Here is a 14,803-nt window from a genome sequence, read left to right as displayed (position 1 = left end):
TTTCTCCCTTCCTCCCTCTCTCTCTTTCTCTCTCTCCGTACGTCCCCTATGCCCCCCCCCCCCCCCCCCCCCAACCCCCCCTTCTAGACTTTTCTATCTGTAACTGGACACCATCTAGAGCTAGACTGTAACCTCACGTGGCTGCTGACTACATAGCGTTCAAACCCCTACAGAGTACACCTATAAATACTTGATGTTTATTCATCAATCTATTTACGTATATATTCACTTTCAGTCATGGCAACCAGTGACAAATGGTTAATTAATCATTCATAGTTATAAGGTATGTTTTGAGGCAAGTTTAATCTCTCTCTCTCTCTCTCTCTCTCTCTCTCTCTCTCTGTAAACAGTGTGTCTATGGTGGCTGTGTTATGTAATAACCCACCATGTTCCGTTTTTGTGTCACTACACCTGTGGACACCTCACTCCCTGTTTTTCTCATGGTCTGACAGGCTTTAAGCTTTAGTCAGTCAACCAAGTGTCCTGGGATTAGTTAAGATCAATGGCTTTATGTTTCAAATACGTTTTATTCTTCTTTAACCTATTAACCTATTTCACAAATACGTTTGTCACAAATTGCTTATTAGTAAGTAAACCCCCCAAAAGAGTAAACAAAGGCAAAGGTTGGAAAGACAAACTCCATAGGAATTCTTTAAAAGGAAAAAAAAAGAGGTTGGGAGCCCATCCTCCTCTGGGTAGAGATTTAAGGCACAGACAGATCGGTAGTATTGTCGAGTGTCTGCCGGCCGAGAGTACGTAGCACCTCTGAACAGAGTGCCGGACGTAAATTGCAAATCGAGTACAAACCGATGTAGAACCAATGTAGAAACAGGATAAAATTATTTTTATATATATGATATTACACAACGCACCGTCAGCAAGCGAACGAATGGCAAACAAATGACTTCCTACTGTACCGACAATCGTCTGGTGAGTTTTCTCCTTCAGAGTACTTTAGTTCAAGTTGTCATTAAAGGCAGAGCGAAAGCATGGCAAGGCTTATTGTTGCTGACACAGAATGGTACTGTCCTCATGTAGCAAAGATCCACCTTGACGATGAGTCTGCGTTTTTCCAGATGCGCTCAACTAAAATCTGGGCCTGAACCCCAAACAGAGCAAGCCAAGGCAAATCAGATTGATTGATGAAAGTTTGTGTCAGAAGGAGAGGTGAAGTAGGGCTTCATAGCGGGTGTAGATGGGTAGAGGAGGGAAGACAGTGAGAGAGAGGGAGTGAAGATCCAGCGTTTCAGCAGTGTTGTGTTCTATACCTGGCATGTACACCTGGTCACCCAGCACTGTCCCCTGTCCAGCTAACGCCATCTTCTCAGCCCCTTCCACCTAGGACCAGATACGGGAGGATTAGATAGGCCTATGGCATTAAACGCAACTTCATATCATTCAAGAGAACACTCAGGTGGTGGTCTCACCTGCCCCCACTGCCCAGACTGATGCCACCACATTCTCAGAGTTATTTCCTCCAATCACAAACAGCCGGTCGGTGGTGCCAAGGAAGTAGAGGCTGGGAAGGTCAACAGTGGCTTTGGTTTGGGTAGGGAGCAGCTCAGCCCACAAGTCTGGGAAAGAGAGAGAAAACAGGAGTATGTGTGCACGTACGAACGTGTGTGCATGTGTGTGTCTGTATGTTAGGGGGTCCAAGGCTGTTATTCATTAGACTGCAGCCTGCAATTGACCAACATGTAAGGTTGAAAGGAACAACTCCACTCACTACCTGGATTGAGACAAGACTGTTTTACCTCGCCTGGGGTCATACTGTAGAAGCAGCTTTTCTCCAGTCCTCTGGATGTTCCTCAGGACATAGAGACAGGGGCCCAGGCTGGTGGCCAGAGGGAGGTCATGGGACAGGAACATGGTTAACTGAAAGTCAGTCAGAGGCAGAAAGGAGACAACAAACCTGCAGCAGAGCACACACACACACACACACACACACCTATGGTTGGACAGAGTCAGTTAACTCAAGTTCACTTTTTGTAATTTTAGTACACACATTTTTTTGTTATTGTGATTAATCGCATTGTCTGAAAGTGTTCAAAATACACTGAAAACATCCAAAATACAGAATCTATACAGCTAGAAACCACAATGTGATGTCCAAACAAGCTGACATTGAGGTTAAAGAAAGTGTGCTTTATCAATTTACCTGATTTTGCTTACTGTTACTTTCGACAAGCTTGCAGGTAGCTGCCCACCTCCAGAGCCAGACACAGAGAGAGAGCATTGCAACATTATAAACATTACAAACAATAAATTGCTGGTGCTATGTGTGATCTGCCAGCCTGGGCCAGATGAATTTCCATGAGTGGAAAATAAGGTATGATATATGAGGAATAAGACCCAATTGGATGTGTTCTCCCAGCTCCTCCTGGGGAATGCTGAAGTCATTCCAGAAGCAGAATTCTAGGAGGGAGTGGAAGACTGAGAAGGGAATGTGGTCCAGGAGAATCAGTCTCTCTGAGATCTCTCTCATACTGGACTGGGACAGGGCTTTGAAGTACTCATTACAGTCCGACAGACGACCCAGGTTTACCTTATACACACAGATGGAAGAACAAAAAAACACAGATGGAAGGTTAGCTTTGTCATTATGCCAAACTATGGAAAAATGCTGCAAAATGTCTGATGGGACACTCTACATAATGGAGAAGTGAGGTGTATCATTTCTGAAGGCAATGCAGGGATGATGTTATGACATACAGTAGCTGTTAACCTCCGTAGAAGGCATATGTGCTGGTCTGGACTGTAACCATGACTAGCTTCCATCTCCATGGTGATAGGTATGATATGCCTCATTGGTCTGCCACTCCTCTGACACCCTGTCATACAGTCCTTCACCTGAGTCGCCTGGTGATGTCAGCCAGGTGTGTGGCACAGAGAAGGGCGTTCGCCACACCCTCTCTAAAGCATACTTCAACCACCTGCTGATCCACAGCAGCACAACTGTCACATACTGTCTGAGAAGACTCATCATACTGAGGAGACAAGATTATTTACTAAGGGTGCGTTCGTAAATTGCCTACAATGTGTCAGAGTGCGCTCAGTGTCATTGGTAAATTCAGAGGGTTGTCAGATTGCCTGTTCGTAAATTCAGAGCATTTTGCTTTCTGAGCTTTCATAACGCCAACTGGATGCTCTGGCCGAGGAGTAGGGTTGATCCGAGCATTGACCTTACAACGGCAGTCAAGCACCCAAGCTAACTGGCTAACGTTGGCTAGCTTGCTAGCTACTTCCAGACACAAATGAGAGAACACCTCATTCTGACCATTTTATTCGCCCTAGCAGAGCTGGTTAGGCTATTTTCATGTTATCTAGATTGTTAGTGACTGTAACTGTGCTGTTGGGAACAATTTAATTAGATTTTTACTGACACCAGTCATATTCAACGGGTGTTGAACGTTCGTAAATTCATCAGTTATTCTGCGCTCTGGCACACTCCGACGAGAGTGCTCTGAAATCGGACTAGCTAGCCAGAGTGAATTTACAAACACACCCTAATATTAAAAGGGAGTTACTTCATCCATCTCATGAATCTATCTTGTACAGAACTTTCTCTCTCAAAACAGTGTTGGGACTAGTCAAAATAAATCTGCATAATTCTTTGAATAATTATGTAATACATTTGAACAATTATGGTACTCCCCATATCCCCTACCTTCTTTGCACTGAAAGTAAGGAATAGATGTAAGTGATATAGTGAAACTACCACCTAGTTAAGAGGTGCAGCTATTGACATATTGAATATCTCTCCAATCTTTGCAGACTGGCATAAAGTGCCTTGAAGCCAGGGATCAATTTGAAATGGACCAAGTCTGCAAGTCAGAAATAGGACTTCCCTAAATCTGTTATGAATTGTACCATCAGGGGGAGCTCCGGTTCCTGAAAATGTATTGCTATTCTACAGTATAGATATAAGATATAAATAACTGTTGCCATACCATTCTATTGAATTTCTAATCATCAATAAATGAAGACATATTCAATCAGCATATTTATTAGCAGTTCAGTTATAATACTTACACATCAGCTTTTGGACAGGATTGAGGTGTAATGAAAGAAAGTTACTTAATTTAGCTAGTTGATGAGGCACTGGCTTCTAAACTAGGCAGTTTCATATGCTAGCAAATCGAACATTGGCCTACATCCACAGCATACATTCTAATTCTGATATTATACCAAAGGTAAAGTCACAGGTCATACTTTATTATAACTCACATCAAAACAAAAGAGCACTTCACTCCGCAAACAAATATACTAAATAAATTAAAACAAATTATACTAAAAAACATTTTCACGTGTTCAAATGATTGCCATTCCAAGGAAAAAAATAAATTTCTTTCAACATGATCCCATTTTCATAATCTTTGGATCTGAATACCAAAAGCATGCAGATATTACATTTGGTTTTAATAATATGTTAGGCAGACACACACAGGAGCCAAATGCACATTTAAATCAGATGCAAAATCTGTTGTTCAAAGTTATGGACAGCTTTCTTTAACCATTGTGGTTCTTGGTCTGAAATGGAAAAGAACAAACATCCAAACCTTGGGCATAGTCAAACCGTGACAGACAGTTCTATACCAGTTTACTAGTAATGGAACAGCTTTAGAATGAAAGGTAAACCTAGTCAGAATGCAATGACATCATAAAAGCCAGACAAAAGCTATATATAAACAGAGATGATTATTTTCATGAGCTGCTCTCCTCTGAGAAGTGTAGTGCAATAAGCTTTCATTGTCTATAATCAAAACATGTTCCTTTTTTAATCATTTAGTTTCATGCCTACATTTGCTTGTTTGTCATACAAACATAAAATGTGTAAAATGACCCCCATTGTTGTGAAGAGGTAGAATGACACTAGAGACTTAAAACATACGACGCCTCCTGCCAGCCATGTTGGAAGACCACCGCATCAATTATTCTGACAACAGCTGAGTGGCAACCCCAAGCTGCATGATAAAAGTGCCTAAAACTACTTGGTTCATCACCATGGTCAATTTCTGTGCTGTATTTGGCAGCCAAGACACAACAAACTGTAGCTGAGAAAACAAATTGCCTTGCTAAGAAATAATTTGCTGTGCAATGCAGTGTACATGTTCACAAACAGCCAGCAGGCTGCGCCATTCTTCCACCACAGTGACTGGTCTTCCAACATGGCGCCTGGTGTGGTTGCTAGGTGATTTCTGACAACTGCAACCCCTCTATTTATAGTTTGAATAGAGAGAATGCTAAAACAGACAGGTCATACATGGAGTTTAAGCCCAATTCAATCAGAACCCGTCATAGAGAAAGGTAAAAAAACAACATCCTGTTTAAGAACATATTTCACTTACTATGCAATTGAGCATGTGCTTTTTTCCACAGGGTTAATATTTTTATGAATAGGGCCATCAGTCTGTGTTCCCTACTGTACTACAAAGCAACAGAACTACAGTATGATCAGAGTTCTGATATGCAGCTTGATTCTCTGCCATGCTGCATTGTGTCCATGCACAGAACAGACATTTAACAAACAAGTCATGGAAAGAAAACAGACGGCACAAAATGAGCATATTTCGACCCTGTTGTCAAGGGTGTATTGAAGTACAACAATCAATTAAATTACGATGTGGGGTAAAAAAAGAAGCCGAGTTGAATGACTGTAAAAGAAAGCACATGACTACAGAAGAATCTGACTACAGGTTTTGAAACATAAATGTATGGAACCAGTAGATGGTAACTAATGTAAACATGCTTTTTTGCTGTGCATTTTCACAGAATTTCACATTTCATAGTAGGGGTGGATAAGTGCATTTTGTTGGATTGCAGCGAAGTCCCTGCTTCACTGTTAATTTTCTCAGGCAGAGCAACGTATTGGATGCTACTAGATGGACAGGGTCGTGGTATATTATAAATATCAAGTTCAAACAATGGATCATTTTGTAAAAAGCCACCTAAGACTCTTCAGTGGGCGTTTTTACCCCTTATTTGGTTTGGTTTCAACACTTAACAAATCTGCCTAGCTAATTATGTTTCTGCTATGTTACCATCAGGACAGTTGAGTACAGGAATAATAATAAAAATGACAGTACATTCCATTGAAGTCAATCTGTTCTTTTAACGATTTAGGAAAATAGCTTTTTCTGCTTGAAGTAGGCATCAAATCGAGACTGGGCATAGTCCTGAAACGACAGAAGTCAAATGAACAGGTGTAAACTTTGAGACGGATCATGTGTTTTGGAAGCACTGTTTATCCAGGTCATAGAACAACTCACTCCGCAAATAAACAGAGAGACAGGGGGAGTGACCATAAAACACCTACAATGTCATGCGGATGACATTAATCGATGTTCCAGTATGCTGAAGCTCTATTGTATTGTTTCATTCTAGTGAGGTGAAGTCTATCTCACCATGTGAAGTAAAGTCTACTAATGTACTTACCATGTATCCAAACTCGATCTTGGATATCGTGGCTTGAATGATAGACCACAGGCCCCAGAGGAAGTGAGATGCCAGGGCAAACCTGTGGAAAAATCACTCAACCCTAAATTAACTGCCAACGGACTGGCTACTTACTGTACATGTGGATACAGTAGCAGTGAACATTTCATACCAAAATCAATGCTGGTTAGACATTTTCAAAAGCAAGCACCACCTTGGTGGTGGTAAAGGTGAGTTTTCCCTCTTATTATGTAAAGCACTTTGAACACCTAGGTGGAAAAGCGATATATAAATCCAATCAATTATGATTATTATTACAAAACAGAGCACATATTGTAGACTACTTTTAAGGTTAGAAAATCAATCTTTGATTTATGAGTGAACTGTCCATTTTGGATTAATATGTGGTAGAAGTCTGTGTCCTACCGATTGGCTTCGACCAGCATCTGCTGCTCTATTCGAGCTTGGTCCTCGTGCATGGTGCTCTCTGAATAGCCTCCTGTCTCCACCAGGTAGTTACGGATGAAATGCAGCTGCAGAGATAAACACACTCGCTCAGAGAAGAGGGACGCCACATAGACTTAATCTATAAATGAAGTTCCCTGGCTTGTATCAATAACTTGAAAATAATGCATTGGCAATTGTGTCATTGTATTAGACCAGCTGACTTCATGAGTTCTGGAAATGTGCATGCATAGTTTTGTTTCCACTAGATGTGGTCAGAAAAAGACTGGACAGACATACAGTACGTCACACACGGAGGAAAAATAGATATACACTGAGGCTACTGGTAGTGTGGTTGGTTAAAAAAGTTACACTAGCTACAGTGTGTTTATTTGAATAATGCTGTAAGATTGGGATACCAACAGTGAACGTGACATGTTGTGCTCATCGTAAGGATTTCTGTGGTGGAATCATGAACATGTCATAGTGACTGATGACAGACAATGGGTATGTTTGAGTAGGCTAACGAAGCCGACTGTAGACAGTTGATGAGTGAAGTCGGGGCAGGTGCATCTGCGACAGCTGAAAGTCGGACACTGTAGAGGTTTTCCAATTGCAAGGCTCATATCAACATGGCAGTGTTAACATAGCTGCTATTGTTTAAAGGTTTTTCTTTATTAATGTCGTAATAAAAGTTTCTATATCCCTATATCACACACTCACAAACTGAAAACTTAAGTGTACAATTAATTGGTTAGAGAGAGATCTCAAATATCACACTAATTTGTATCCCCTGTACCTTTAGAATAACGGCAAAGTTGGTTCCTGTTTCAGTCAGGTCATGTTTGCATGGGTCAACCACAATCTAATTATTGATTGACAAATAGTGCCTCTCACTAGCCAGGCGATGGCTGTACGGTGCAGTTGGTGAGAAGCAACTGCAGCAGCTTGAAGGCGACTTCATCAAAAACATTTACAAAAAACATGTGCAGTTGACATGTAGGTACAAGTCAGACAATTTTTATCCCCATAATACAACACACTTTTAAAAGGCGGTGACTAACGATGGTAACCAACTAGACAAAATGGATCTGCTTGAACGCGCCCATTGATCTAGAAATTATCACTATACCTAAAATTCACCTTAACTGCATTCCTTTGTATGGATGCTAACCTTTGCGTCACACTCCTACCAGAAGAAAAGTCAAGAGAGAAATGTCATACTGATAGTTCATAGGGAGAAAAGGGAGAGTGTGATAATGGGGAGAAGAAGTATGCATGAGAGAAAGTGGCTGTGTCCAAATACCCATACTTGCGTCCTAAATAGTAGGCCGTTTGAGTATGCGAAAATAGAATGTTTAATAGTATGCCACATTTAGAAATGCCACACTTTAAATGCCCGGATGTCATACTCATTTCGGCTTTGAAAAGTGTTTCTTGTTCTCTTGGCCTACGTCAGAGCTTTTAAACTAAATGCAAAACCATCTTTTGATTTCTGAATGTGTCGGCACCGGGGACTCAGGATTTGGCTGCGTTATTGATGTCATGGTAATCAGGCGTTTTGATTTGAACATATGGATTGTTTTAGTTTTGTAGGCTAGGCTACCCATTTAATTATTACATTTATGGATCATGCCTTAGCAGTCATTCTGATCCCAATAATCAGTGCTTTAGTGTATTATGTTGCTGTCCAGCGGTTCTGAATTAGCGATTCACCTGACTGTCCACATTGTTCTGTGCAATAGCCTTTTGATTTGAACATTTAAAAAGTTTTGGTGTGTGTACTAGGCTATTTGATTTAATTTATATATGTTACAGCACTTTGGTTTCACTAATAAATCATGTTGAAATGGAACCAAATTATCTGTTTCAGTCTTCAGTTCTTTTTAAATAGGATAGATGGGCTATGGTATAGGTTGAATGTGATGCCTATAACCAGCATGAGTAGGCATATAACTCTTCCTATTCTATTCAGAGTTTACAGAAATGTATCGAATTGGAAATGAGCTATTATCAGACTGGTTAATGCGATGCATGTCTATCGAATTTGGAAAAGTCCACCAGCACTCTGCCCTATCACACCTACTCAAACAGTCAGGAGCCACTACTGCGTTACGGCCGTGGCATACTGCATACTTTTTACTAAACGGTACCTGTTAAATAGTATGCGAGAATGAGTACATAGTATGCAGTTTAAGTATGTAGTACGCTAGCATGGGTATTCGCACTCGGCCAATGTGTTTGCATGATGTTGGAGGGTATTTTGATATACAATAGGTGTGGTAGAGGTTGTAGTCACCTGTTGTTCTCTGCTGGGGTAGTTGTCAGGTGTACACTTGTAGAAGGGCCACTGGTTGTATGTGTAGTCATAGCACCACTCACAGAAGTGGTTCCCAAAGTCAAAACCCCTAAACAAACAACAAACACATTGCAGCACAATCTAAGATGACAATCATAAAGAAATTGAGTCAATCGCCGCTACATATGGATAGCATAGTACTTAGACCTGTCCCTTTTACTTATAGAGACATACTTTAATCAATGCTGTTACCACCAAGCTGTTTGTGCCTTTGATTGGCGGCAGGTAGCCTAGTGGTTAATAGCATTGGGTCAGTAACCGAAAGGTCGCTGGTTCGAATATTAGAGCCGACTAGGTGAAAAATGTGTTGATGTGTCCTTGAGCAAGGCACTTAACCCTAATTGCTCCTGTAAGTTGCATTGGATAAGCGCGTCTGCTAAATGACTAAACTGTAAATGTAATTGATGTACAGTATATGGGGCTATAAGCATTCCTGTGTAGTTGTAGCTGAGTGTGTGTGGTTATAACCCTTTTACCTGTAGTTTTAATTGAGTGTTTATGTATACAAAGGCCTTTACCTGTAGTTGTAGCTGCTGTACTCAAAGTCTATGAGCATGAGTTTCCCAGAGGAGGTGCGGTCTCTGTCCTCCAGCATCAAAATGTTACCTGAGGACGAGAGACAGGAGGTTACAACACTCCCACTTCCCCCTCGAGAGTTCAATAGCACTGTACATTCAGAGTGTGTCCTGATGTGCACTTCAGGAGTCAACTGTAAGTATACATAGGCAATCTACGGCCACCACCTCTACCATCTACTCTATTGGTTGACTTGCCTGAGGGTATGTTGCATACGAATGTGATCAGTCTCTAAAAATAGATACCCTCCACCCCTTCTTTCTCGAACTTATGTAATATCCTGTCCTTGCAGGAAGTGACGGACATCCACTGTTGAGTCAGGGGGAGGGTCAAGCAGCCCAAATTAGAGGTGGGAGGTTTAAAGTTAATATGGTTAGAGGGGAGAGAGAAAGACAATGAGGGGAGAGAGAGAGAGAGAGATGGGTAGATAGAGTGAAGGGAAGAGAGCACAAAGATAGACCTTTACCTTCTTGCACATCATTATGACAGAACACCACTGGAGATGGGGTCGCTGCCAACAACACGCTGTCAGAGAGGGAGAACTGTTTTATCTCATGAGAACATGACATTAATATATTATGTACACACTTCAACTTTCAGTGAACTTTAAGGGGCAGAGGTTATGGTACATTTCAACAGCTCATTATTTATGTTATCACCCTGTACAATATTTAAAAATATATGTTTTATTGGAGACAAAGAGACTACGGAATTACATAACACACATTCCCTTTACTATATGGAAGACCCGATTACTCCCTTCACTATTTCAAGCACATGATCATGATGGTAGAGTAGTTACGGGGAAGCAGTGAGTACTGGACACCATGGCATAGCAGGGTAGTAACTATGTAGTGGGATTGTGCAATAATGGCATGTCCTGCATGCCTCTCTCTGACTCTCCAAGGGTAGCTCAATAGGAAATGAAGGTTGTAACAGCAAATCCCTGACAGGGAGAGAAATACGTGATTGTGATATTTGTGATTGAGCAGCCATGTTCAGAATGCAGGTCCTGTAAGATATGTTGATCTATGCTCCTGATATAATCACAGGTAGATATACAGAAGATAGTCTCAACCACACTAACATTAGGCAACCGTGGCTGTGGCTGTAGGTGTAGATACAGTCCCCTCCGTAAGTATTGGGACAGTAACATATTTTTTGTTGTTTTGGCTCTGTACTCCAGCACTTTGGATTTGAAATGATACAATGAATATGAGGTTAAAGTGCACTCTCAGCTTTCATTTTGGGGTATTTTTTATCCGTTTAGATATTACAGCACTTTTTGTACATAGTCCCCAATTTTAGGAGACTAAAAGTATTGGGACAAATTCACTTGTGTGTGTAGTATTCAAGTAGGCAAAAGTTTAGTATTTAGTCCCATATTCCTAGCACGCAATGACTACATCAAGCTTATGACTCTACAAACTTGTTGGATGCATTTGCTGTTTGTTTTGGTTGCGTTTGACATTATTTTGTACCCAATAGAAATAAATGGTAAATAATGTATTGTGTCATGTTGGAGTCACTTTTATTGTAAATAAGAATAGAATATGTTTCTAAACACTTCTACATTAATGTGGATGCTACCATGATTACAGATAGTCCTGAATGAATGATGAGTGAGAATGTTAGACGCACAAATATCATACCCTCAAGACATGTTAACCTCTCACCATTACAATAACAGGGGAGGTTAGCATTTTTTGGGGGGTATGATATTTTTTAATATCGTATAATTTACAATCCAAAGTGCTGGAGTACAGAGCCAAAACAACAACAAAAAATGGTCACTGTCCCAATAATTACGGCGGGCACTGTATGTGGTAACACTTAGAGTAACTCTACAACTAAACTATTACAAAGCAATTAGTAGCTACTACATTGACATGTAGATACACCATGAGTCACTAATGATATAACAAAGCTGTACAGATGTGTATAATATTGGTCCAGGTTGCTGTTAAGCATGTGATAAAATGTGACTGGTTGACTGAAAGCACCTTGACGTAGTAGAAAACTATATGAATGTGATCTATCATTATTATTAGATCAGGCGACCTTGAGGTGTGTAGGGGACTGGCTGCCAGACAGTAAGGGCACACCATAGACTTAGATAGACATCTCTAGTGCCCAAAAGCACGTTTGAGCATGGGCAGAGCCATTGAAGACTTTCAACATTTTGAAGTATTTTACTCGACTTCCTATGGGTTACGGAAGGATCAAATAATTCCATCCAGGTCATTAGGAAGGATCAGCCAATTCATTATACTTGTGAACGAACATTCCATAACGGCAGTACATTTCCAACCTTTGCTTTATACCTGTTCAAACAACACACTCCAGAGTGGTGTACTACAAAGCAAGCTAGATCTACTCAGGCTTTTATAAAGCTAGCCAGCTTCAGTTAGCTTCACATTCCAGGTCAGGCTTCATCTGTACTACGACGGTGGATATTGCTCTTCCGGCTGCCGCTAACTCTATCAGGCTTGTAACTGCACGTGCATGTCGCACATGGCTAGTCAAACGCCAAACTCTTCATTGAGACAATGCTGAAACGTCAATCCATGGGCGAGTCAGTGCCACATTTTCATTTGTGCAGATATCAAAATTAAAGAAAAGTTATTTTGCTAATTCAGCAGGCTATGGTGTAAAATAGGCTTTTATGTGCCGTCCTTATTTATTGTTAATGCCGTCTTTGGTGTGCTTATCAAACAATGAGCACCTTTTTCCCACTCCTATTGCTCCTTCTTCTATCTTTGGAACATCTTATTGTGTTGTGGTCATAGACATATAATCCATAGAAGGGTTTTGGAACCTTCATTTGACTGTTAAACTCATGGGTACACTAGCAAAGGCTGCCAGTCTTGAGTTGAATGGAAACTGCCATCTATAATTATATGTCTATGGTTGGTTGTGGCTGTCAGTTTGCCTTTTGCTAATGTCTAAGTACAATCGTGCAAAAAATGTACAGTTTGGAAAGCAAATGGTTATTACTAAATGTGTAATGTGATTTTTTATTTTATTAATAAAATATTTGATCAGTCGTCTTCCTCAAATGAAGGGGATGATGATGCAATCTTTGCCAGAGGGGAAGGTATCTGATTTCATTAGTCCTCAACTCATGGCTCAGACACTTCATTCAGGATAAATGTTGAAATGTACCTGGCTAAAAGGTGAGCCATTTCGTATGACCGGTTATCTTGAGTTGAACTCAGAGTTGACCAATGTTACCTCACTAACTCCTCAAACCTGGTACATAGTATACCCCTCAGGTGGCAGTATGCACCCTTTCAGTTGGTTTACCAACTCATAGAAGTAGTAGAAGAAAATGGACTACTTCAAAATGGAGATGGCCTCCATGGCGCTGCCCATGCTCTGACAGACGCATAATAAGCCAGATACAAAGTTGCTTCCTTCTCTAACTATCTCTATGGGGCACACACACTGCTGGTCTGTGTGTGTGTGTGTGTGTGTGTGTGTGTGTGTGTGTGTGTGTGTGTGTAGGGTCACAGGAAGCTACAGTCTCCTGATTGGGCAGTGTCAGAGAAAGGCACTGGGGGAGAGGTCAACTTTCTAACAGGCTGCAGAGAGAACACTACATATTTATTAGAGAGAGTAACATGTTTGTGGATGTGAAAGAGATAGTTCATGTTGTGTATGATGTGTGTGTGTCTTTATGTGTGTGTGGTGGAGAGAAAGAGAGAGGTCTATTGTGACGTGGATGTCCCAACGCTCCTGCCTTCCCTAAACATTCCTGTTTTTTTCCTTTAGCTCCCCTGCCATAGCATTATTGTCCCCAGCCATTTCCACCTCCTCTCCTCCCATTGCCTTGCCATTCCCAGACATCTCCCCTGCCAGATCATTGTCCATTCCAGCCATGCCCTTCCCCAGCATCTCCTAACTCACCGGAGACTCTCCAGCTCTGCCGGGAGGTCGTACTTAATCAGCTTGTTGTATTTCTTGACGTGAGCCTCGCGGGCAAACTTCAAGTTCATCACCTGATCCATGTACCTGAGACAACACCAGACAGAGCATTATGAAAAGCTGATGAAAAGTACTACTTGCAAACGGTTACATCAAATTCAAATTTTTACAGTACTCCTCAGTCAATACTTGGTGTAGGCTTTGACTTAGAGAGAGCAGTCCTATCCTACCTCACCTGCCTATGGTCCCGAACAGCCACTTGGGTTCCTTGTTAAAGGGCATGTCCATCCTGTGGAAGCGGGCCATCTTTGAGGCTATCTCAGCAGACAGTTCCGGAACAAAGAGCTGCTCTGTACGCAAACGGTTGCTCTGGGAGATTAGGACAAAGACACAGGACTTTACACTCACAGTCACTGTTAAAATGTATGGGACTTTTCTGATACATCTGCCCAAAGGTCTGGACCTTTATGGAAAAGGTGCACTCGCCAGTCGTAAATCCCAGCTCCGGTTGTCCCCCCTCAATCAGTACAAAGACGCTAACTTGAAACTGTAAATTGTGATATGTCTGTTATTGTCAACCTGTACGTTGTGTTCGATATTTGAGTTTGCATACATTTTAATGCATACCTACACTACCGTTCAAAAGTTTGGGGTCACTTAGAAATGTCCTTGTTTTCGAAAGAAAAGCAATTTTTTTGTCCATTAAAATAACATCAAATTGATCAGAAATACAATGTAGACATTGTTAATGTTGTAAATGGCCCTCCTGTAGCTCAGTTGGTAAAGCATGGCGCTTGCAACGACAGGGTTGTGGGTTCGATTCCCATGGGGGGCCAGTATGAAAATTGTATGCACTCACTAACTGTAAGTCGCTCTGGATAAGAGCGTCTGCTAAATGACCAAAATGTAAAATGTAGCTGGAAACGGCTGATTTTTTATGGAATATCTACATAGGCGTACAGAGGCCCATTATCAGCAACCATCAGTCCTGTGTTCCAATGGCACGTTGTGTTTGCTATTCCAAGTTTATAATTTTAAAAGGCTAATTGATCATTAGAAAAC

General features: G+C 41.2%; 1 protein-coding gene across 1 annotated transcript in view; it reads right to left on the bottom strand.

Moving 5' to 3' along the window:
- Positions 1–3,990: 3,990 nt before the first annotated feature.
- Positions 3,991–14,803, bottom strand: part of LOC311134482 (choline/ethanolamine kinase-like) — a 28,080-nt gene continuing 17,267 nt past the window's right edge. The window contains exons 4-11 of the mRNA XM_084168169.1: positions 13,977–14,110; positions 13,724–13,828; positions 10,281–10,339; positions 9,757–9,844; positions 9,179–9,287; positions 6,862–6,968; positions 6,436–6,517; positions 3,991–6,176 (exon numbers count right to left, since the gene is read on the bottom strand). Coding sequence (XP_084024295.1) covers positions 6,120–6,176; positions 6,436–6,517; positions 6,862–6,968; positions 9,179–9,287; positions 9,757–9,844; positions 10,281–10,339; positions 13,724–13,828; positions 13,977–14,110 — 741 coding nt within the window. The 3' untranslated portion in view covers positions 3,991–6,119. The remainder of the gene's footprint in view (positions 6,177–6,435; positions 6,518–6,861; positions 6,969–9,178; positions 9,288–9,756; positions 9,845–10,280; positions 10,340–13,723; positions 13,829–13,976; positions 14,111–14,803) is intronic.

The sequence above is a fragment of the Coregonus lavaretus genome (genome assembly GCF_964263955.1).
Source record: "Coregonus lavaretus genome assembly, chromosome: 9".
NCBI lineage: Eukaryota > Metazoa > Chordata > Actinopteri > Salmoniformes > Salmonidae > Coregonus > Coregonus lavaretus.
The sequence above is the reverse complement of the archived record's forward strand: the minus strand, read 5'-3'. Positions and strand labels throughout refer to the sequence as shown.